Source organism: Ailuropoda melanoleuca, chromosome 17 (assembly GCF_002007445.2).
Source record: "Ailuropoda melanoleuca isolate Jingjing chromosome 17, ASM200744v2, whole genome shotgun sequence".
In the NCBI taxonomy this organism is placed as follows: Eukaryota; Metazoa; Chordata; class Mammalia; order Carnivora; family Ursidae; genus Ailuropoda; species Ailuropoda melanoleuca.
This window is the reverse complement of record NC_048234.1, coordinates 13,746,189-13,769,851: the sequence shown is the minus strand read 5'-3', so window position 1 is coordinate 13,769,851 and position 23,663 is coordinate 13,746,189. Positions and strand designations below refer to the sequence as shown.

General features: G+C 42.8%; 2 protein-coding genes across 6 annotated transcripts in view; one reads left to right on the top strand and one right to left on the bottom strand.

The window, feature by feature from the left end:
- Positions 1-23,663, bottom strand: part of CENPP (centromere protein P) — a 234,751-nt gene that overhangs the window by 85,243 nt on the left and 125,845 nt on the right. Inside the window, exon 7 of one of the 5 annotated variants that reach the window (XM_034647391.1) lies at positions 2,160-2,460. The exons of the other annotated variants lie outside the window; for them this stretch is intronic. Within the exon in view, the coding sequence (XP_034503282.1) occupies positions 2,179-2,460 (282 nt within the window). The 3' untranslated portion in view covers positions 2,160-2,178. Of the gene's footprint in view, positions 1-2,159; positions 2,461-23,663 lie in introns of those variants that run through there. 5 annotated transcript variants of the gene reach the window in all.
- On the top strand, positions 610-23,653 carry ASPN (asporin). The gene is made up of 9 exons (XM_002927689.4): positions 610-666; positions 898-1,184; positions 8,090-8,368; positions 10,548-10,660; positions 14,416-14,629; positions 15,720-15,830; positions 19,562-19,655; positions 20,072-20,210; positions 22,402-23,653. The coding sequence occupies exons 3-9, from the start codon at positions 8,119-8,121 to the stop codon at positions 22,597-22,599; spliced, it is 1,119 nt and encodes a 372-aa protein (XP_002927735.1). The 5' UTR covers positions 610-666; positions 898-1,184; positions 8,090-8,118; the 3' UTR covers positions 22,600-23,653.

The window sequence follows — 23,663 nt, the reverse complement described above, 5'->3', positions numbered from 1 at the left end:
CAGACCTGACGCTCCGTAGAGGCCAGCATACTCCAGGTCCATAGAAGGGCATTTTCTTTTTTGGGGGGAGAGCTGGCCGCCTGGCCCTCGGAGACACCGCATGCTCTCTGTGGCCGTGGCTGCCTTACTACTACAGGCGCCACTTCTCTGCAGGGTGGGAAAGGACAGGTTCTTTATGGCAGGAGAGCACCGGCCTTGCTAACCCCAGGGAAACACACTCTGTAAACAGGGTGGCCCCCAACTCTGAGCAACAGGAGGTCCCTGCAGTTACCTGGCACTGGTGAGTTGTTCCCAGCAGACAGAGCCCACTCTGGAAGGATGAGGTCCTAGCTGCAGTGGGAACTGGGCATTCTCCCAGGGGTGCATGGTACAGGGGATGCTAACAACACTGTCCTTCTCAGACAATGGTGTCCTCCCGCTGCCAGGTCTCCCTAAATGCTCTCCTGGAAAGGGAAAGCCCAAGCTGGCGTCCCCCAGAGCCGCATGTCCTTGTAGGCATCACAGCGTACAGGCCGGGGCCGGGGCCGGGCCCTAGGCAGGGCCTCGTGTGCAGTGATCTGGCATGCCCGCGGCAGGGGTGCACGCTTCTGAGCAAAGTCTGGGTGAGTAGCTTGACGTGACCACTTGAGCTATGACAACGAGGCAGCAGCACGGCTCCGTTCTCAGGTACAGCTGGAGCTGGGTTTACACGTCAGTGATGCTGGTACTTTTCACCAAGATTGATAAATATTTTGTCATTCTATCTAGAGTGAGTGATTTTTAAATTTGTAATCTATCAGTATTTGTTCATTTAAGAATTTCATAAAGTATTTTTTCAAATCAGGTATTCCTTGAATGACTTTGACTGCACTTTTGATGGCCAGTTGCCATGCGTTATTAAACTCTTTTTTTCTTCAGAATCTTCCAGTAGACGTCTAGAGTTTAGCTAGAAGTCTTGGCTACGATACAAACAGTGATGGAAAACACATGAGCAGTAACAAGTTTTAATCTGGCCCCTCCGTACTACCATGGGCTAATCTGTGGAGGCAGTTTACTTCGGTGTCAGCCAGGGTGCAGCCGCACCGCCCTCGGCAGCGGGGTGCCCCTCTGTTACCACGACACCTCCTCACCTCTCCCTCAGCAGCACCTGGAGCAGCGAGACACGACAGAGCTTCGACCCTCAGGACTGACTCTCTTCTGACAAGGTATGTTTTCAGTCTTTTCTTCATGCACAGAGAACAATTATTTCATACTTGATACTAAGGGGACATTAACATTATTAACATAAATGCTTGTAAAATATATGATCAAGTTTATCTGCAGAAGTCCTTAAAATCAGTACTTAAGTACATAACCTAAAATTACTCTAGCCTTTAAGTTTTATATAGAATGGATTTATTTTCATGTAACTCACTTTTACAGTTAAATGAAAACCTGGTATTATGCTTCACCATAAATGTTCACATGGCTGATTTTAAAAATCATTTAAACAAAAATCTTTCGAGTATATTTTTTTAGGAAAATAACATGACCTTAAAATAATTAATGATAATCAAGTTTGTGGATATCACAAAATCATTAAGTGAAACAGTAAATATTTCTTTCAAAAATGTAAAGCTATGGTGTTTTCTAATGTCTTTTCAAAATGTGAATTATTCAAATGTCAGTTTTACTTACACATTTGAATATTCATATTGTTTTTGATAAATGTCTTCCTTATTCTTATGTAATAAGATAGCACTGGACAGTTAACACGGAGATGCATATAATTCCAAGAAAGAATTGTTACAACAATACTTCAACTAGCTCCATATCCAATAAAAAAGATCAGAAACTTCTTTTCACAAAACTCCATAGTCAGGATTTAAAGTAAAGATTCCCGTTGTCCTCTCCCAAAGTAAATCTTTAAATTAAATCTTAAATGAGAGAAATTAAAACAATGTACTTGATATTCTACTCCCTCAGAATCTAACAGAGCACAACATTCCTTCTTGTTAGTGCGTTCAGAAGTGTGGCAGCCACAAGCCGTGGCCACATGCTGTGGGTGAAGTCACAAAGAAACCTGAGGGTCTCTCTCTAAGAATAAAGTGCTGCTCTTTTCAATCCCACCAAGAATCAGAGTTGTTTAAAAAGAAAAAAAAAAAAAGGAAATACAAAGAAATCATAAGCCCACACACATGTGAAAGTATCTTGATGTTTTTAATTGGTTTTTGGTATTTCGCAACACAGCGTGGTGGAAAGAATTCTTCTGTTTCCACCAGTTACTCCACTACAAAAGAGTATTTGGGTACCTGATCTGAGGTTTGAGACAAAACAGATTAACTTTACAAGCACAAGTCTTAACGTACCGTAGGGGACAGTGGAGAACGACGATGTACGAGTGTTCTGTTTTTTAAGATGCAGTGAAAACCGAATGAAGGACAAAAACTGGTGTAAGAGGAAAAGCAGCCACAACTTCTTTATCAGATAGGATTCACATTTCTAGGGTAAAGAGAATTATTTAAGGACAGTGTGGTCTTTAAAAGCATCAGTTTCCTTCCAAAAGGTACGCTAAGCGTCCCAGTGCACGTTTGGACACTGAACTTCCTTACTTGCTCACGAACAGGGCTGAGCCTCCGTTGTACCTGGATCCAGCTCGGATGCCCTCTGTGAGCACACGGAGCACCTTCTATCACATCTATGACTGACAACTACTACCAGCACTTGTGAACGGACAGGGACTAGTCAGCCAAGGGGAAGAGTCGCCAAGCAGACCTTTAGGCATGGGATTTAAAAGCACAGTGACTTATTTTCCTAATAATAGCGTCTGAGAGGAAATACCATTTCACTTAGACAAATTTTCCATTCTAAGTTTGTGGAACATTTAAGTGGAAAATAGGAGTTTATGCAAATTCAGAAAAATACTGCTTAGCTCCATTTCCAGTCCTGAGAACCTGGCCAAACCACGTGCCCCGTCCAATCTGAGGAGAGTCTGCTTACTGTCTGGAAGTCACTGTGGGATTGGGGGCAGCCTGGAGGGGCCACACGGGGCGGGGACGGGGGGGCGATGCAGGAGTGAGGAGGCTGGCCTTGGCCGCTCTGCTGTCAAAGACGGCGGTGAGAGCAACGTCTCAGATCCTGGCTCCAACGTGCCATGGTTTATTAATAACAGCAGTAGCACTGAAATAATATTCCAGATATTATTCTGATTAAGAGAAACTTGAAACCAAAGTCCAAAGCTTTCCATGAGTAATAAACTGTGGCAAAACTGGGGAAATACTAAGTCTTAAAACCTTTTAAAGGTTTTTAAAAATAGCACAATCTAACTACTGCCCAAACTTATCAAATAAGAACTTAAGCCTAAATATTAATAAGCTAAAAAATTTAAAAATAAGACAACTAAAAGTCAAATCATTTTAAGGGGAAATAATACTCTATATTCTTTCTGAATAACAGAGAAAAACACTGCTGTATAGTGTTCCCTCCTGGACATCCCAATATTTTTCTACTGATAAAAAAAATTGGTCAACTAGGATAGGGCACGGTTTGGGGCCTACTATCCCTTGTACCTTCTCACCTCAGAGAAAGGTTGTAAAGGGTGAATCTCTCATGGAATCAAGGCTCGCCTTACTTCTCTTTTTAAGGAGCCAGGATGTAAAAGAGTGCAGAGAGATCACATTAATCTCCTATGGCTAACAGAAGTCAGAAGCAGCACCTGGAGAGAATATGCCAGAGAGCACTTTGGGTCTCCATATAAAGAATTTCCTATCAAGCGCAGATGGACAACAAAGGAACCAGATACCCCTCGAGGAGCACTCACTGGGGTCATGCAAGCAGAGACTGGGTTCACTAACTGACCCACCCATGTTCCGGGGAGGCTCCAACAGCTGGACGGAGTTTCACCTACGTGCCACTTCCTGCCTCCGCAGGTCTCCTCCCTCACTTGCAGGGCAAGGGCCCAAGGAGGCACGAACAAGCGGTGCTACCCCGGCAGCCAGCAACCAGAAAGCATCCCGGGTACCACAGACTTGCCCCAGTCTGTTCTAGAAGGCAGAGTAATCACCTCCTCCGAGGTGAGGAGAGAGGAGTGGGGAGGCTCCTGACCCCATGGGTGGGCTGGTCTGCAGCCCTGATGCCTGGCTTGCCCCTCCCCTTCACCTGTGCGTGGCCCCCTCACACCGCTGTCCCTCTCCACTAGTCACACCTGATCCCAGCCTGCACCTGGCTCCTGGGCTCTCCTGCGTCCTGGGGCAGGAGGAAAGTAGGGAGTCCCCAGCCCCACTGCCAGACCAGGGAAAGCCCAGAAGTGTTTGGAGCTCTACCATGTTCCTCTTGTTATGTGTTTGTCAAGGTTCTATGGTTTTCTTTTGTCTATCATTTCAGGTATAGTACCTGTTACATAGATTTCTCTGGTCTAGACTGGGAACCAACAAGCCCTTGTATAGCCCTAAGTTTCTATAAGAAAACACTGAAACTTAACCAACCAATTCAAAAATAACTCCTGATTAAACTCCTCATCTCCCATGGACCAGGGTAATGGGGGGCAGGCCTCAGGAAACTACGGCCCCCAAACATTCCCCAGGTAGGCACCGCTGTATGACTCTTGAGGGGAGGGTAGATGAGAAAACTTTGTACAGACTATCTGATGCTACGGAAGTGGCGGGAAAAGGCAAAAGTATAGAGATGACCAGAGCAAATTCTGTCGGCAGACTGATATTTAAAATATTTAAAAACCAACATAATAATTGTAAAAATACTCCCCTAGAAAAGTAGTCCTTCACTCAGTAGCCTACTCTCTCTTATTAGGTTTGTGTATTCTATCTCAATCTTTTTTTCATGTGTGTATATTTTATAGATGGCTTTATATCTATTGGTCTCCAACAGTAAACTGAGGGTTTGAGGAGTAAACAGACCTCTGGGGAAGAATTCTGCCCTCCGGGTCTGGAGACCACACAGCTGGAGATCCCTCCAAAGTGCCGGCCACAGTGCATGCAGTCAGCACTGCCTCCTTGCGGTTCAGCTCTGTTTATTAACTTAGACATTTGTTTAGTTTTTCCATGAATGCACCTGACATTCCAGCATTGGCTTTTACAACAAGCCCGTGCTTGGCTGAGAGTAGTGATCAGGAGCTGTGGTTTTATTCTTTTGAGGAGGGAAATGAGGGAGGGAAGAGGATGGGGAAAGAGGGGCCCCTATGTCACAGAGTCTGCACCCTAACACTGCGCCTGGTACACAGCAGGGCCCTGACGCATGCCCACTGGAAAACTGCAGCAACCTCAAGCAAAGGCAGAGCCAGGGGCAGCTGTGGACATGGAAGGCAGAGCTGCAGAGCCATGGTCAAGAATAAGCTGGTACCGGTGGACAAGTTTTGGTGCAGCTAAGGACCCACCCAGGGCTGAATTAGCTAGGGAATGGGAGTTTTGGAAGGTCAACAGGAAACTGGGAACCAAGTTCTAGGGAGCCAGGAAACACACAGATGCTTAAGGTCAAGAAACATAGTGGATTAGGGGCACCTGGGTGGCTCAGTCGTTAAGCGGCTGCCTTCGGCTCAGGGCGTGATCCCAGATTCCTGGGATCGAGCCCCACATCGGGCTCCTCTGCTGGGAGCCTGCTTCTTCCTCTCCCACTCCCCCTGCCTGTGTTCCCTCTCTCGCTGGCTGTGTCTCTGTCAAATAAATAAATAAAATCTTTAAAAAAAGAAAAAAAAAAGAAACATAGTGGATCAAAGTTGGGCAGGGGGCTGAGAAGCAGAAATAACGTGCCAGAGACAAAGTGATAGTGGAAACAGAGCCCAGCTGACTTTACCAGGTGCCCACGCCAGGGTTCCTGGGGGCTAGGGGACTGTACATGGAAAGGGAACCTGTCCACCCCCGAGCCGGGCAACAGACACTGCTGGGCCTCACGCGGCCAGCACAGGGTCTCTGCACTATAGGTATCTGACCACACACCATGTCCACTCCCGCCCTCCGAGCCCAGGCTGTGCACGCACCCCTCCTCGTGCAGACGGGTGCCAACAGCAGTGTGAGGACTGGATGGAGAAGAGATGACAGAGTGTGCGGGTGAGGCCACCTGATTTCAGGATGCAGGAGTGCGCTCCTGCACAGGCAGCAGCAGCAAATGCAGACAACAGGCCGGGCGTATGAGCTTTACCTTGGGGTTAACTCTTTCGGTTATGTGGCCTTGGGGAAGCCGTTGAAGCTTTCTGTGCCTCCTGTCCCTCCTGGTTAATGTGGGGGATGTGTCTGGAATCAACTAAACTGATGCTTCCATAAGGCAGGGAAGAGGTGGGAGACCAGGGCTGGTTCTGAAGTGAATTATTAAAATAAAACATTGTTTGCCATTCTCAGGTACGTCCTGATCTTAACATAATCAAGCGTGGTTTATCACAGAGAAATCTCATGTATCTAGCTGGTGACATCCAGCCACCCAGTGGACAAAGTGTTCACATTGCCATTTAGATTTCTAGGTTAAATAATGTTAATTACCAGGTTAATAATTGATGATAGAATTTTTTTCCCCACCTACCCCTGGGGTTAAAAGGCATACCACATATAAATGAATATTTTAATTCATTTCTGATGCCTACATCCAGAAAGAGCAAGGCCATGGAGAGAGGTTAAAGCTGATTTCTGGGTTCTGGGAAACTGTAAGCAGCTGGCATGACTCAAGGATTTGGGGAGCCAGGTGTTCTGAGGCTGGACCAACGCGACGGACTCTGGAAGGCCTGTGCAGCTAAGGCACGGTCGCGTTCAGGTACAGCAAGCTGGCCAGCTGCGCAGCCTTAATCATGGGCATCTGTGTGCCACCAACCACACACCCCAAAGGGAAGACTGGCATAAGTGTGTTTTAGATGATTTCATAAGGCTTTTAATTTTTGAAAATTATGACAACTGTATGCTTCACAAGTGACAGTTAAGAAACCATGATATGTAAACATGTGGAAAAATCTGCCCTTAGATGACAACAAATCAAATGCTCAGAAGGTTCTGGATCATTCTTTCTAGTTTTGTGTGGGCTTTAAAAATTCAGCTGAAAACAAATAACCCCACCCCTCAAAGAAACCAAACAAACAGAACACAGTGGAAAGAGGAGCAAGAAAAGAATAAGAAAGTCTGGCCCTCAGATGCTCTGGGTCAGGTACTAGACAATGGAACAGATTAGAAGGAAGAAATCCAAGTACGCTGTGAAACAGTGACCGTCTGAGAGTGAGGCTGGCAGTGGGGAGGGGGTCATCACAGACAACCTCCAGATGTGAGGCCAAGGGGACATGTGGGTTTTACCTCGAAAGGAACGTAGATATTAAGGCAATGGAAGGATATGGGGAGAGGGAGTCAGGTATGATAATCTGTCCTTGTTTTTAAAAGCACTCATTAGTTTCTTAACTATAGCAGTAGTACTTATTGGCCATTATAAAAGTTAAAAAAAAAAAAAAAGATGACACATGTCATTCATGGTTCTATTCCCCAGGATTATCAATTGGCTATATTTGTGCCACGTTTTGAGTGTTTGTAAGTATACTTTACATATGGAATTTATATTTGCTTTCTTAATTCCAAAAATGTTCCATATTTTTATTTTTAAAAATTTTTTAAAGATTTTTATTTATTTGAGAGAGAGAGAGAGCACAAGCAGGAGGGAGAGGGAGAAGCAGACTCCCCACTGAGCAGGGAGCCCAATGCAGAACTCCATCCCAGGACCCCGAGATCTATGACCTGAGCCAAAGGCAGACGCTTAACCGACTGAGCCACCCAGGCACCCCAATATTCGTAAACTTTGCAAATATTTTGTGAGTTCAAAAGTATTTTGTGGAATACATATGCCCTATTTTATTTTACTATTTCACTTTAGCCATTAGTATTATCTTTAAACTTTTTGCTATTATATATAATTCTGTGGTAGACATCTTTATGCACATTAGAATTCTTTCCTGAGACTAGATTACAAAAAGAATTAGTGGATTTTGAAAAATAAAGATATTTTTAAAACTTCCAATGCATATTGCCAAGCTGCTTTTTCCAGAAACTTTTTATAAATTTACTCACCCTAGCAACAGGTCAGAATGCCATTTTGTTGTGCTCTTACTAGCTCTGATTCTGTTTAAACTTGAACTTAATCTCAATGTCTTCTTAAGTCCTAGGTCGGCCCCCTACACAAGACGACATGAAGGAGTGTGTGCTCCTAGCACTCTTGGCTTTATGCTCTGCGAAGCCCTTATTTCGCCCTTCGTACGTGACACTGAAGAACATGATGCTGAAGGACATGGAAGATGAAGTGGATGGTGACCCTGATGATGACAACTCCCTTTTTCCAACAAGAGAGCCAATTAACCCCTTCTTCCCTTTCGATCTGTTCCCAACATGTCCATTTGGATGCCAGTGCTACTCGAGAGTTGTACACTGCTCCGATCTAGGTAAGAACATATGTCAACTTGTTTTGGAGAAAAATGTCATTCCTATAAAATTGAAAGGATAGTTAAGAGTCCTCACTGAAATTTCAAAAATCAGCTCACTAATTGTAAAGCAATTTTTCATTTAAGTTTTTTGAAAATATAACAAACCCAAAGTACATCCAAGCTTATTTTAAAAATCGAGAAAGCCAGAGGAAAGCAATGGGAATTTCGTATATAGAACATTTCCCGCAGAGAGAACGGACATCACTGTGGTTCATTTCAGGATGTCAGCAGGCTGACAGTGTGCTCTCTAATAACATTCTACGAGGACAAGATAGATGCTTGTCTAGAGTAATAAACAGATTTTGAAATCTCTAATCATGACATTTTAAAGTCAGTGCACTTTGTTTTGAATGATTTAGGTTTAGAACCGTCTAGAAAAGAAGTGACTGAACTACATCACTTTCTAAAGTCTTAAAATGTATAATTCTCTGACTGCTTTATTTTTTAAAATATTTCTACTGAAGATGCTCTTGAATAGAGGGGTGCACTCATACCCTGCTCAGGGAGAGGATGTGATGGGGAATGCACACCAGGGTTCACTGTACCTGCCATTTCCAGAAGAGGGGAAGGCTCAGAACTGCCCCACTGTGGGAAGCCAAGGTGTGGCACACACCTGTCATTCTGTACATACCACACCTCTCCCAAGTGACCCAGACAATGAAAAGGGTCTGGAGCCCTGTCATTCTTTCTCCCTCAGAAAATAAATTTCTTTCCAGAGCTTCCAGTTTCATCAGGGGTGGGGTGAGCAAGGTCAGTCCAAGTCTCTAAGTTACCCGCTGCTTTCTGCAGAGCCACCCACTTCCTCCAAGACCTTCCACTTCATTTCCTAAGACCAAGATCGTCTATCAAAATGGCTACCTTGATAACCCGCCAAGTGATCCGCTTTCCCTCTTTCTGTCTATGGTCAAACTTCTTAAAGGAGTGAGTCGTCACGGTAAACTATGGAGGGAAAAGTATTCAGGGCTATAGGGGGAGTCCTGACCTTGCCAGTACTTTGATACCGAGCCCTTTGATGGGGTTATTAAATATACTACTGCTCCTTAGGAGGAAGGATGGCTCCCCCAAAAGCATACTAACATCTGAAACTCCCTGTAAAATGCATTAAAAAAGATGAATTGATAGATGAAGTATAGTAAAATGTTGATGGTAGAAAGAGACTATGGGTTTTCACTGTAAAATTCTTTCAACTTTTCTGTATATTTGAACATTTCAATAACAAATGCTGGGGAAAAACAAGAAGGCCCCATGTTCGTCAAGCATGACTACTGTAAGGCCTGACATCAAGTAGGGTGGGTATGTTCGGCCATCTAGGGAAAGCAAGAAAAGTAAGGAAGAAACACACCACATACAGTTCTTGGTAATTTCCTGCTCTTCTTTGTTTTTTAATTCAAGAGGGGAAAAAAAACATTAAGTCTGTAAGTAATTCAACTAACATGACTGAGTACGTACATACACAGAGAGCACGATGCAGCGGTACCTTATCCCACATGACAGAAAGAAAGCTACTATCGAACCTCTGAGGATGAGTGCGAACGACAGGGGGGTCAAATCAAAGGCTGGAAGAGACCCAGAGCTGAGGGGGAGGGTGTCAGCAAAGGTCTACCGCATACCCAGACATCAACAGGGAGTTACGGATGAGTAAGCTTTTGTAAATTAAATAACTGACAACTGATGGGAGGAATTCATTATTAAAGGAAATACGTAGTAACATTTTAAAGAACGTACATGAAAATAATGTATTTTCTGAGCACAACTTTCTACATGTTGAGGCTTCTTAAAATGATCAAAACCCACAGGTTCCAATTCAGCCCTACAACAGCCTGGGAAGTGGCAGAGACCGTGACTGCTCCTGGCCGGAGGGCACCAGCAGAAGCTGCACACCTCTCTGCGGTCACACTGGCGCGCCCTAATCTACCTCCTTCTCTGTCACCTTGTGCAGAGGAGCAGTGACAGACCAGCTAGACACCTCGCAGAAATACATAAGTTCCTTGGAAAGGTCTTCAGGCCTTTCCAAAGAGCAATGTCTTTGCTTTTTCTTAATGGTAACCATGGACTTTAACGAATGTACATTTCCGTCATGTTAGAAAACTCCTCTTCAGCATATCGTGTGGTGTTAACATGTTCGTTTATTTCTTAGGTTTGTCCTCCGTCCCAAGCAACATTCCATTTGATACTCAAATGGTTGACCTTCAAAACAATAAAATTAAGGAAATCAAAGAGAATGATTTTAAAGGACTCACTTCACTTTACGTAAGAATATATATGTTCATATTTAAGTGAAAATCTCTGTTAAAAGGATTACTGGTATTTTGTGTAAACAAGTCTTATTTTTCTGTGTGTGAAGAATGACAGAATCTCTGATATTCAGTACTGTTCTAGTTAATGAGAAATTAGATTTAATGAATTTAATTTAGTTCAAGTGATGCTAACTGAAACGACAGCCAGGTAAAAGGCAATGAACTAATAAGAACTTAAGTAAATGGTCCCAAAATGAGCTTATAATCTATTTAGGTAATCACAGTCACTATACACTAAAATGAGTAAGGTGATGATTATTTATAAGAAATCATTAGCATACTGTTTAAGAAAATCTGTACCCAAACCTGTTGACTTATCTGAAGACACCATAACCCTCTGAGAGCAGGACATGCATTATATCTAATTAATATATACCAGTATGGCTTTCCCCCCCCAGAACTTTAAAAATGAAAAAGAATTTTTCCTTACAGTATTTATTAATATTTTAATTTTTCAAGATTTAAGATTCTTAGTTTTCTATGTAACACTTAGAGCCTCTAGATTTTAGTAAGTAAAATGTCTAACTTATTTCAGAATTGGGTTTGGGAAGAGCCCGATTTCACATGTCCCAGCCATGGGGGTGTCACTTCCCCTCAGCACAGAGTTAGGGTGGGGGTGTGGAGGTCAGCCAACACTCCCCTTCAAGGCACATTCTCATGCTGTGCTGGAGGGCAGAAAAGTAAGGCCTGTCATGCCCAGGGCAGTCACAGCACTGAGAGGAGAACGGAGAGACACCATGGCCACAGAATTCTGTCTCAGCCACCCATGTAGGCCTGTTCTCCTCCTGCCCTCTTCCAGGCCACCCTGCCTTCCCATCACCCTCGGGTCAGTGCGTGGACCCTGATGACCCATCCTAGCCGGCAGGGAAAGGGGACTATTCAGTCCCATTATGCAAGCAGTTCATGTCTGCTGGATGAGCAAGGACACTGAGGCTGGCCATGTTCTAGCACCACAAGGAATGCTCTTTCATTAGGCTCTCTCCCTATCCTCCAGGCAAAGCCACACCACCCTGAGCTGCCAGGTGTGGGTTCCCAGGGCCGTGACTGGACAGCTTAGATTTGGTAAGGCTCCATACATTATAAAGTTTCCATATATATAAAAAAAAAGAGCAATTGGAAGAGCATATATTTATAACTGAGGCATCACTTAAATATTAGGACAATCTCACCAAGAATCTGTCCAGTCCGTCCCTCCACCTTCAGACCACAGAAACTTCTGGAGGGTGGCAAGGCCATTACTAACTCTCAGCAGTTGGAAGTACAGCCTACGGACGCTTGTACTACGTCTTCAACTTTATACGGATCTGCACCACAAGAGTAATTAATGTTGTATTCAATACCAAAATCATAAACAGTATTTAATTTGTCATATAATTGTATTACATTTTAGGAGTATCTCAGGGACTTAGCCCATCTGTACTCCCATTATTCACTGGGAAATGAGTGAAAGGTGTGAGGAGCTGTGTTAGGCCTCAGTTTCCAACTGGTCAGTTTTACGTGGCACTTGTTGGAGGGGTAGTGGGTTTGGAGTCAGGCCCGCTTGACTCAAACCTTGGCCCCACTAGAAGTGAGCACTGTGCCAGTGGCTTGCCTCGCCAAGCCTGACGTCCCCTGCTGTGACAGAGCTGTAACAATGCTACGGAACTCAGAGGAACGAATGCATGTAAGATGCTCACTTTGCCAACAGCCCTCGTGCTTCCGGACTGGCTCAACGGGAAAGCACTTTCCAATGCACACTCTCTACCGGAACTGTCGGCACGCTATTTTGAAACATTTCATTATAGTATCATCTTGTATGGTACCTGTCCCTAAAGAGAATCAAAATGATTTTTAGATATTCTATAAATTATCTGTTTCAGCTGGCTATTTGGCCTTCTGGTTCTTACACAAAGGACAATCCAGCTTTAGGGGATGAGTGGAATTATTACACACACGCCCGATTCGCTGTCAGCGGCTGGTACAGCCTCACTCATCAGGAGGACTTCCTGTCTGACTTCTGAAAGGCTACCCTTTTCTCATCTTCTGTCCTTACATATAACCACATTGCCTGGGGCTCTGTGACTGTCACTTCTGTAATGGCAAGTGTAGGTGAATGGCAGACACTCCGCTAACCCAGTCTGTGGGGGCAGCCGCAGAGGACCCTCTATACAAACTCACTCCATTCCGCACTCCTCACTCTTCCTTTTGGGCAGCTCTGGCAACTGCATGTCCTAACGGGAAGATACGAACAAACAGCTGAGGCATACGCTCCTTCTGGGACCCCCAACAGTGGAGGCCTACAGCAAGCACCCACCATGGCAGAACAAAGTGCAGAGGGCAGAGGAACTGGGCCAGAGATAACTTCTGCTAACTTTGTATCATAGGGTTGAGTGAAGGCTCACCGAGTTGTTACCACACTCTTCCCCAAAGGAGAACAGAATGTACTTAGCTGGTGGCACACAGGAAAAAGGACATGTTACAGCTCCTGTTCTCCTTCAGGGGAAAACTGTCATGGACAGTACCCCGGACAGGAGGATAAGAAAAGGGCCTACGGGGTGCTCGGCTGGCTCAGTTGGTGGACCGTCTGACTCCTGACCTCCGCTCAGGTCTTGATCTCGGGTCATGAGTACAAGCCCCGAGACGGGCTCCTCACTGAGCGTGGAGCCTACTTTTCCTACAGGAAAGAGAATAATCAAGGGAGTTTAGCTACCAAAGTGTTTGTATTTCTTCTGTGGAAGAACAAAGACGTGAATAACACTAGATAGGCATATTCTCTCTGGAAACATCTGGAAGGTTGGTGTAGAATGGAATTAGTGACAACATTCATGAACGGAATGAGTCTAGAGCTGCTCTCTGAAAGAAGGTCCCAAGGAATGAAGCCCCCAGCCACCACCCTTGGGAAACATGGCATAGTTTCCACCGCCCAGCACACCCAGGCACTGCACTCAGGCGTCCTCCACATGCCTCACAGGCTTGACTCCAGACGGTGCAGAGCTGGGCTGCTGTCTGGGCTCCGAGCTCCTCTGAGGCTGCTGTCGTGGGGCCCTGAGAAGGGGTTGAGGCATTTCTCAGGACGCACTGCTGTCTCCCCAGTGTCTGAGACACGCCAGCATGCGGATGGCATTTTGTAGCAGTTTACTCCTACAGGTGTCCCAATCTGGGAAAAATGCTTCATATTAGTAAAAATAAAAGAAGTAAGATTTTAAAAGTAGATAAAATCATATAACAACATATTTGGTGTGACTGAATAGATTTTCATTTCATTTCATTTTATTTGAGGGGGAGGGGAAGAGAGAGAGAATCCTCAAGCAGATTCCCTGCTGAGTGCAGAGCCTGACCTGGGGCTTGATTTCACCACCCTGAGATCATGACCTGAGCTGAAACCAAGAGTTGGACACCTAGCCAACTGAGCCACCCAGGTGCCCCCTGAATAGATTTTTAAATACCATTGATCACTTCCATGAAGGGAAATGGGGTGCCGGGGGGAGGGCTTAACTGTGTGAACAGATAACCTACTGAAAGATAAACCAAAGGCTCAAAACCACTCTGTTCCAACTCAGTAGTAAATATTTATTTTGGCTTAGATTGGACTGGGGAATTATTTACATAGTTAATAAAGTGTGTGAATGACATACTTTGCATTGCTTTCCACAAGTAACTAATCACTGCAGAATATTGGTAAATCAAATCCACTTCATAATACGGTGTATCTCTTTATGCTTTATCTAGGCTTTGATTCTGAACAACAATAAGCTAACAAAGATTCACCCAAAAGCTTTTCTAACCACAAAGAAGTTGAGAAGGCTCTATCTGTCCCACAATCAACTAAGTGAAATACCATTTAACCTTCCCAAGTCACTAGCAGAACTCAGAATTCATGATAACAAAGTTAAGAAAATACAAAAGGAGACATTCAAAGGCATGACTACTTTACATGTTCTAGGTAAGTTTATGCAAACGGACGAAGTGTTCTGGAATTACATGCAATATGCAAAGATAGGTCGTCATCACCACCAATGATGTGTAAGACTGGTAATTTCCAAAATCAACTTTTTAAATCTAATAATCTTTAACTAGCTAAGCCATTTACAAATCAAAGCATCAAACAAAATTTATAGCCCTTAAAGAAATATGCCGTTTCTAACAGACACTCTCAAGATCCCTTTTGAAACACCTATTGTAGTTTCAGTTTCTGACTGCACCCTAATCTGTAAAATCCATTATTCATATTTAATTTAAAGGTAGCATTTTTTAAAAAAATAAGGTTACGCTTACACCAAAAAGGGTAGTATTTTTAATGTGTTGTATAAACTACTCAAATACAATGTATAAAATTTAGAGATTATTTGAGATGTACATCTAATTTACATTATCTGCTTCAAGATTGCTGAGCTAAGGAAATTTCTGCTGTAGAAATTTCTGTTATAAACTCTACCCTATTTTACATCTAACACCCATCGTATAACCGCGTCATCTCCCTCTCCAATAGTGACTCAAAATTCGTCATCGATATTCTCATCCACTCCCTCACTTACTTAGGTCAGCCAAATGCCTGGCACTTACCAAACTGCCTCACTTACTGGCATCTCCCCAAAATTATATTTCTGTTAATAAAATAACAATTTCTAATTGACTTATAATTTAAAAGCTTAGGTGACAAATGTATCCTGGAAAACATAAATGTTTTAAATTATATGAAGGCTCATCTTTTTTCTAATATAAGATTAATACAACAAAATATTCTCATGGTCAGAACAGACTGATAACAAATCACTGACTTAGTAATTCGAAGCAAAAACCTATTTCTATATTCTCCATGATAAATCTACTCCGGTACTAATCTACCGCAAGAGAAGCGTGCTGCAACTTCTGCTATGTAATACGGAGCAGTCTTCTTCTGATGGCGACAAGAGGTAATAGACAGACACAGAAATAAACCCAGTGAGTGAAATGTTCTTGGGATGTCCGTACCCGCACTGAGTCTCCTTCATACACAACGGATGCATGCTAAATTATGTCATTTGCCCCCACAGAAATGAGTGCAAACCCTCTCGATAATAATGGAATTGAACCAGGGGCATTTGAAGGAGTGACAGTGTTCCATATCAGAATTGCAGAAGCAAAACTGACCTCAATTCCTAAAGGTTTGTATTTATTTAAGATAACGTACTTTAAAAAAAAATTGTCACCTTTAAATGACCATGAAATGTACTGACACTGTCAAAACCCAAGGTAGTCAGAACACTTTTCATCAATATATCTGGTCAGGGTAGTGTGAAATTTGTTGTTTTCTCACACACATAAAGAGCCATACCTAGTGCTTTTTCTTTTTCCCAATATGAAACCAGAATCTTTTTGTTTCCCCAGTGAGAACACACATTAAGAAGTAATGAACTTCTTACTCCTTCTTCCTAACATTTACTCATTTATACCTGTCATTCTGTGAAGTACTTGCTAGAGGTGGACGTTCCCTAGAGAAGAAGGTTGGGGAAGATGCACGGGGCCAGACTGGGGCAGATGCAGGCTCTGGCAGGGGTGGGCGTGCCCCTCGTACCCCATTTCTTCACTCGGGTGCTGTGCAGATTAACAGGCCAGTGCACAGAAAGGTGTGAGGATGGTGTCAGGCACCCAGTGAACGCCCTCTCCTGACATGATGGAGACTTGTTCTTTATGATGGGACCTGAAGCTGGAGCCTCAAAGGAAAGTGCTTCTTCAGTTCGCTACGGTACCGGTTTCCTAACGCTCTAGGCAAGCCCTCCGTGTGGCGATGAGCTGGATCGGCTCACCTTTCTTGGGAACCCGTCTCCGACAGGGGCGCTCGCCCTCTGCCGTGATGATGGCCTGAGTCAGAAATGACCCCTGTGACTGATCATACAGTTTCCTTTCAAACAGCTCTGTCCTTCAGGGTCCACAGGAAAAGCAGAGACTCCATCAAAACCTTTTCCTACTACTCACCTGACGCAGAAGATGAACAGAACAAACATCAGCTCTTAAGGTAAAGGACACAGCAAAGCTGCGCTTGGGAATCAAGTGGCGACCTTTCACTTAGGAGAAAAATCATACGAAATAAAAGTTGGAAAGACAATTTTTTTCTACAGGAAAAATCAGTTTAATTCAGAACAACACAATTAAAAAGCCACCTTATTTAGCTTTCAGTAAGGTGGCTGTTTTTCAACAACAAACCTAAAATGATTTCTCTCTCATCTTTCAGACACCACCAGCAAGAATACATGCCACCTAATACGTTCCATACATAAAATGCCTCTGACATGCTGACAGGAGACGAAAGTGAGGGGCAGGCAGAGGGGAGGAGAGGAGGGTCAGGGAGGAGAAAGGCTGGTGCTCGCTGCCCCAGAGCTGTGCTCACCAGCAGCCTCTCGTACACTGCAACACATCCCGAGAGCAAGTCTCTTCAAGTTTCAGTGTATCTTAAAAACGAAGGCTTGACCTCTAATGATGTTTTCAAGATTTTTCCAAAATCTTAAGGAACGTATTATATCCTTAGAATGTAAGGATTTTATTTATTTGCGAGAGAGAGCCGCATGAGAAGGGGTGAGGGGCAGAGGCAGAGGGGGAAGCAGACTCCCTGCCGAGCGGGGAGCCCAATGCGGCCTTGATCCCAGGACTCTGGGATCATGCCCTGAGCAGAAGGCAGACGCTTAACCGACTGAGCCACTCAGGTGCCACTATCCTTAGAAATTTAGATTGGAATTAAATCTCTCAACTTATATAACTGCTCTTTCAAGATCCCTATGACATTCAAAATGCATTGGTGTTTTTTGTTTTTATCATTTATTTGCTAAAATGGGAAGGCTGACTGCGGAAATCCAATCATCACTATCCCTTGAAGCAGGATGAAATTAGGCAGAAGACCAAAGGGTCCTGACCAGACCTGACATATTAACACAAGGATAGGTGAAACATGCCTTCCTCCCAGGCCACTTGGAAAAGTCTGCTACATAGCAGCACTGCATGGAGGGGAGAAGACACCTTTTGAACACAGGGTAGGAATAGAAGGATCTGTGCAAAAGCAGCCACGTGTTTGCTGACAGTCACTGAGCTCCCACCGAAATGCCTACATCGCTCACATACCCTGCAGGGGCTCTGCTTTTCTCTTGCATCATCCCTTTTCTCCATGCCCCAGCAAAGGGAACCGTCCCCTCAAGTTCTACAAAACCTCTTCCAAAAAGTTTCCCTGACTGCTCAACATGAACGGATTTCTCTCTTTGAGTTGCTACAACATATTCTAGAACAGGCTAGAACATCTATGATTTCTGTATGTGTGATAGATTTGCTCAACTAGTATGTAAGGTCTCCGAAGAGAGAACCTCCCCTCTGTTCTTTTACATATTGGACGACACAGTCATTCCATAAATATAATTCAGCTCAACTTATCAGAATTCAAAAAATGAGAACTCTCCCAAGTTTAGAATTGTTTTCCTGCTCTCTCTAGCTTTTTTTACTTCTAAAATCCAAAGCAGACTCTGGAATCAACATAAATTCAGCCAGCAAGAGTACTGATATTTATAAGGATGCTTCGATTACTTTCAACAGACTTAAACACTAATAAAGGAAGGAAATGTTTTCCGTAAGAGTTGGAAAAAAGAAAACTTTCCCTAGCTAGCTAACTAGAGCCTACGATTGACAAATAATACGTTATATATAGAAGCCTAATAAATAACGTGTGATTTAATATTCTGGTTAATCTGGGGAGGGCTGGGGTCAGAACGTGAAGGGCTGAGAAGAGAAGACGTGCACATTCATAGGGTACCTGGCATGTGCCAGGTTACACTGCAGATGCTTCTCTTTATGCAGAAACTACTACTAATTGAAGAGAATAAATACTGCAATAGATCCAATATATCAAACAGAGTAAAAACCCATGTGTTCATAAAAATACTTGAAAAACTTCCACTGGTCACCTCTGGGCATTGCACCAACTCATTACTTATAAGAAGCAAGCATTTATGTTAGAAGCAAGCCTTTTCTGTTAAAATTGTATTACACAGCGACTGAATAACTGATGAAGGAAAATTCTTTAGATACGAATCCTACCTGATAAATACATTAAGCGTGACAAAATCAGAAAATCACCGTTTTCAGATTCTTAATGAAATAACAGACCCTGTAGCACCCATCGACAAACGCTGAGAACGTCAGGTGAGAGGCTGATCTACTGAATTTGATCCAGTCTCTCCATCTAACCACTAGCTTCTAGGAAATGACTCAGACAAATGATATGCAGAAGTCTCAGGCCAATCCACAAATGAGAACCTCAAACAAACCAATAACCGAAAGAAATCAATGCAAGACAGGAAAAAAAGTTTACTATTTAATAGTAAAAGAAATTTTAAGAGATGGGAGAACCCAATGCATTTTGTAAACTTCTATTTGGATCCCAACCTGAAAAAAATCAACTGTAAAACACTTCTCTGAGATCGTTAGGGAAAGGAATATTCCGTGATCGTGAAGAATCACTGCGACTTCCTTTAGATGTGACACTGACAAGGTGGTTATGTGGAAACAAGAGGACCTGAGAGGAGCTAAGGACACCTGGTGAGGCCTTCACAGGTGAAGTGACGTGTGTGGGGTTCGATTTTAAATACTCCAGCAAAAAACAAGCGAATGAAGAAAAATCAACGGACAAGCCAACGACAGAGAACTGATGTGGTGGACGAAAGACGTGGAGAACCGGACACTGCAGTGCGGTGGCTCATGACACTACTTCTGTGTGAAATTTTCCATAATAAAAAGTTGGAAAAAAAGCAGATCTCTAAAGGACGAAGTCTATAGTGTGAGATTTAACAAGTACGTGAACAGTCAGTGGGGCTTGGTTTTACTCCATCTAACACGCTTGTTTCTTTTCTTACCCTAGACCTGCCATCAACCTTACTGGAGCTTCATTTAGACTATAATAAAATTTCAACCGTGGAACTCGAGGATTTTAAACGATACAAAGAACTGCAAAGGTAAAAACCCTCCAAACCCTAACTCAGAAGCTGTTGGGATATGAAGGAGATACTAACGAGACCCCCGGGGGAAGCGGAGGGACCTAATCAAGTCTGTCACCGTCACGAAGATAAAACGAACAGGGACAGCTATACCTTACTCCGTCTTGGGGGTGGTAGAGGGACACCAAGTGAAATGAGGAAAAGAACTTCTCAGATGCCCCTTTGGTTGGTGTAGGTTAGCTACAGTTTGGTGACAGCAGAGGAGACAGACAGCCGTCACACCCTGAAATGGGTTATGACGTGCAACCAGGAAGAACCTTTCTCTAAACACAGATGCAAATAGGTCAGGCTTCTGTATCCCACGCAGCTGTGGTGTTTTGGGATGACTATCACAACATCTGCCTAAGAGTTGATGCATTTCATGCCATTTTTAGGCTGGGCCTAGGAAACAACAGAATCACAGACATAGAAAATGGAAGTCTTGCTAACATCCCACGAGTTAGAGAAATACACCTGGAAAACAACAAACTAAAAAAAATCCCTCCAGGATTACAGGAGTTGAAATACCTCCAGGTAAAACATTCTTCCACCTGTGTTTTCCTTCGTTTCTGTGAGACGTGTGAGTATCTGAAGCGAACATCATGTAAGCAGCAAGTGTAACTCACATGTAACGACTCGGCAGGTTGCCTGGTGTGTTCTTAAGAAACGTCTTCTAAGCAGACGTTAGCTAAAACGCTCAGGTACCCCCTTCCATCCTCTAGTTCCTCCTATTGCTGAAGCCACTGTGGCAAAGCTATTGACCTGGCTAATTTCAGGTTTCGGGGGCGGCAGGGGCTATGCAAAGGCAGGACTGGTCAGGAGGAATCCGAGGAGGATCACATATCCTTTCATTCTGGAAACGTTTCACCAAGAGCAGGTGGACAGGATCCCAGGTATTTTCATTATCAGTGCAGTGCTAGATTAGAAGTGGGTATGATTTTTAAAAATTGATGTCAGAATACATAATCAGAAGTCAGTATTTGGGGCATCATGGGTTCCCCTTTCCTCTTCTTCATGGTTAGAAACCTCTTTGTTTGAATCTGGCAACTCTTGACTAGGTGGGAAGGGCCCCAGAATCCTTGGCAGCATCTGATAAAGTTTTAGATCCTCCCAAGAACAAAAAATGAAGATAATACTTTGTACACAATTTATGAGTTTCACAGATCTCTCTGATTTTCATCTAAAATCCTCAAATTAAGAATTCCCACTTAATCCCATTTCATCTTAGTCCACTTTTCTCATGTGCTTTTCTTTGATTTACAACATCCTCATCTTCCAAGAAGCAAAAACACATTGAGAACGAAACTGGGCCTGAATCACTTGCTTCTTTTAGATTTCTTCCCAATTTATCTTTAAACAAGTTTTGTCCACCACGCTCCTTTGAGACAAATGCCATCAAAATGGATGTGGTATAGGCAGATGTTCATCTCAAGGCTATGAGCTTTACTTTTTTTCAGTGCTGCATTTAAATGTCTGACCAGTGAGCAAAACCTGAGTCTTTCCTTTCTCAAGCCATCCCCAATTTGCGTTCTTTATTCACAAGTAAAGAATTTACTCTGATTCCAACTTCTGGCTGCTTTTAAATCTCCTCATACTCTTACTAGCATTTTTAAAAAAATGAATAGAATACACAAAAAACAGAATTATAAAGGAGAACACAAGTCATAAGGGTACACTTCAGCAAATGTCCACAAAGCAAGCACACCAACATCCAGCACCGTTTCCCAGTGAGGTCGATGCTGTGCAAAACTACACCTTGCAATGACTATGAGCTGTGGGAAAACATGCAGAAAGCACATAAAGCACCTCTCACAAAATCCCCAAGACTGATGGAGGGCACAGGGGGTTCCAACACCCAACTTAAAGGTTTTAGCAATGCCTAGAGTTCTCATGTCTGGCTCAGATCAATCTCACCAAAATGTAAAGGTACAATCTAGAGGTAATGGCAACCAGAACTGATACCTTGGCCTTACCCGCAAAAGGCTTCTCCTCTTTCATCTGCCAAAATGCTGTCAGTAGACTGCTCTTACTTCTCAGAAATCTCAGTTGCCAAAAAGACCAAAGAAGAATTTAAAGGGATGCTAAAGGGAATGGAGAGAAGTCCCTATACTGTCCATTCTTTCTGAGTAATAATATAAAAGACATACATGCAGTTTATAAAACTGTATTTTGTCCACTGGTGCAAATAAAGATTTGACTATTGATCCTGTGTTACACATATGTACTCAAGCTGTTAACAGACATATTTTTCTGTAAAGCAACTTAGAAAAAAGAGCTCTACACTTCTTTGCCTTGATCACAGAAAATGCTAGCTAACAATTCATATTCACAAGCCTCATGTTGGGAGCATTCAATTTCGTCCTGTTCATTTGTAGCACTTTTAAAACCCAGTGTTGTCAACACGCACTGGAGTAAGCATGTGCACACACCGCTACAGAGGTAAGAGGAGGGGGGAAGGCGGTGTGTGCTGACCGGGCAGAGTGCTCTGGGCCGTGGTGGGAGCCTCTGTGGCTCTGCGCACACACAACATTTCCGTGCATCACACAGATCCTGAGTGGGCATAATAAATATTCAACACGCATAAACACACAAGTACATATATTTTAAATGAAATACATTCAAATCAGTGTGAAATAAACGGACAAGTAAACCCATGAACAAATGTGGACTATAACAAGAACACCTTCATTTTACATTGATTGTGTACTTTCTCCTACTGCCACAGATAATCTTCCTTCACTCTAATTCAATTACGAAAGTAGGAGTGAATGACTTCTGCCCAACAGTACCGAAGATGAAGAAATCTCTATACAGCGCGATAAGTTTATCCAACAACCCCGTGAGGTACTGGGAAGTGCAGCCTGCAGCTTTCCGCTGTGTCGTGAGCAGAATGAGTGTGCAGCTCGGGAACTTCAGGAAGTAGTTATTATCCATTTAATATAAAATTTAAAAATTGTTACATTTGGAATACTTGAACTCTATTAAAAATGGTGGTATTATGCAAACAAGCAAAAGCTATTCCTAAATGGTAAGTTCACTGACTTACTTTACGACAAAAAATTTCAACAGAATTTTGCAAAACTATTGCTACATCAGGATTAAGAGAAACATGCATCTACTGCAGTTTCCTTTTCTATACAAACGGATTCTGCATAAATCTTATGCTTGAACATTCTTTTCTCAGTAACAAAAAAATAACATTCAGTATTTAACACTTTGTTATCAAGTGCATTTTAAAAAGAACTGTACTGTAATTGGAATGCTTGACTAAGCAAAATTTGTGCTCTTTCATTTGCTGTTAGCAAATCAAAATTGACAAGAATGGTTACCTGAAGAGTACATTATATTATTCTTATTCTTTTTTTAATAACTCGGGTAGTACTGTAATGTTTCTGTTAATGTTGAAGTATGATTTCATATAATCTTATTCAAATTCTCATATCTTAGAGCTTTACTGTCCATGTTTAACTCCTCATAATAAGGCCTTCCGTGTTTATTAACTTGACAGATGCTATTCATAACATCTGGTTTCGGACTACAGCACATGCTTTTTTAACTTAATTATTATTACCTGATTATAAAACCTCTATAAAAATAGTGAGTGTCTATATAAAATCTGTAATCCACATTCTTTATTATCTCAGTTATTATAAGCTTGCAACAGGACATCAATTGTTAGGTCATAGAACAATGTCGCCTCAAAGCCAAGGAGCACTTTCAAGATGTCCCTTGTGAGACCTTGGCTGGAAGAGCTGGACACTGTCCATTCTACACAAACTGTTTACTCAAATACGACAAACTAAACAACTCTGAAAATACAGCTGGTATAACTGAACAGGCAGAGTACTAAACAAAACACAAAGAAACTAAACGTCTGTACAAAAGCTAAGCGTACCCTTTGTATTTTTTATTTACATTCAACATAGGCAAAGCTGGAAAATTAAAAAAAAACATTAAAATATTGGCTTGAAATAAAATACTTGTGCT

Bases quoted from the DNA above. Each gene is read 5' to 3' on its own strand.
- ASPN (XM_002927689.4), top strand. From the start codon at position 8,119: ATGAAGGAGTGTGTGCTCCTAGCACTCTTGGCTTTATGCTCTGCGAAG. The intron at 14,630-15,719 runs GTAAGTTTATGC...TTGCCCCCACAG, and splicing joins GACTACTTTACATGTTCTAG to AAATGAGTGCAAACCCTCTC. The intron at 15,831-19,561 runs GTTTGTATTTAT...TTCTTACCCTAG, and splicing joins ACTGACCTCAATTCCTAAAG to ACCTGCCATCAACCTTACTG.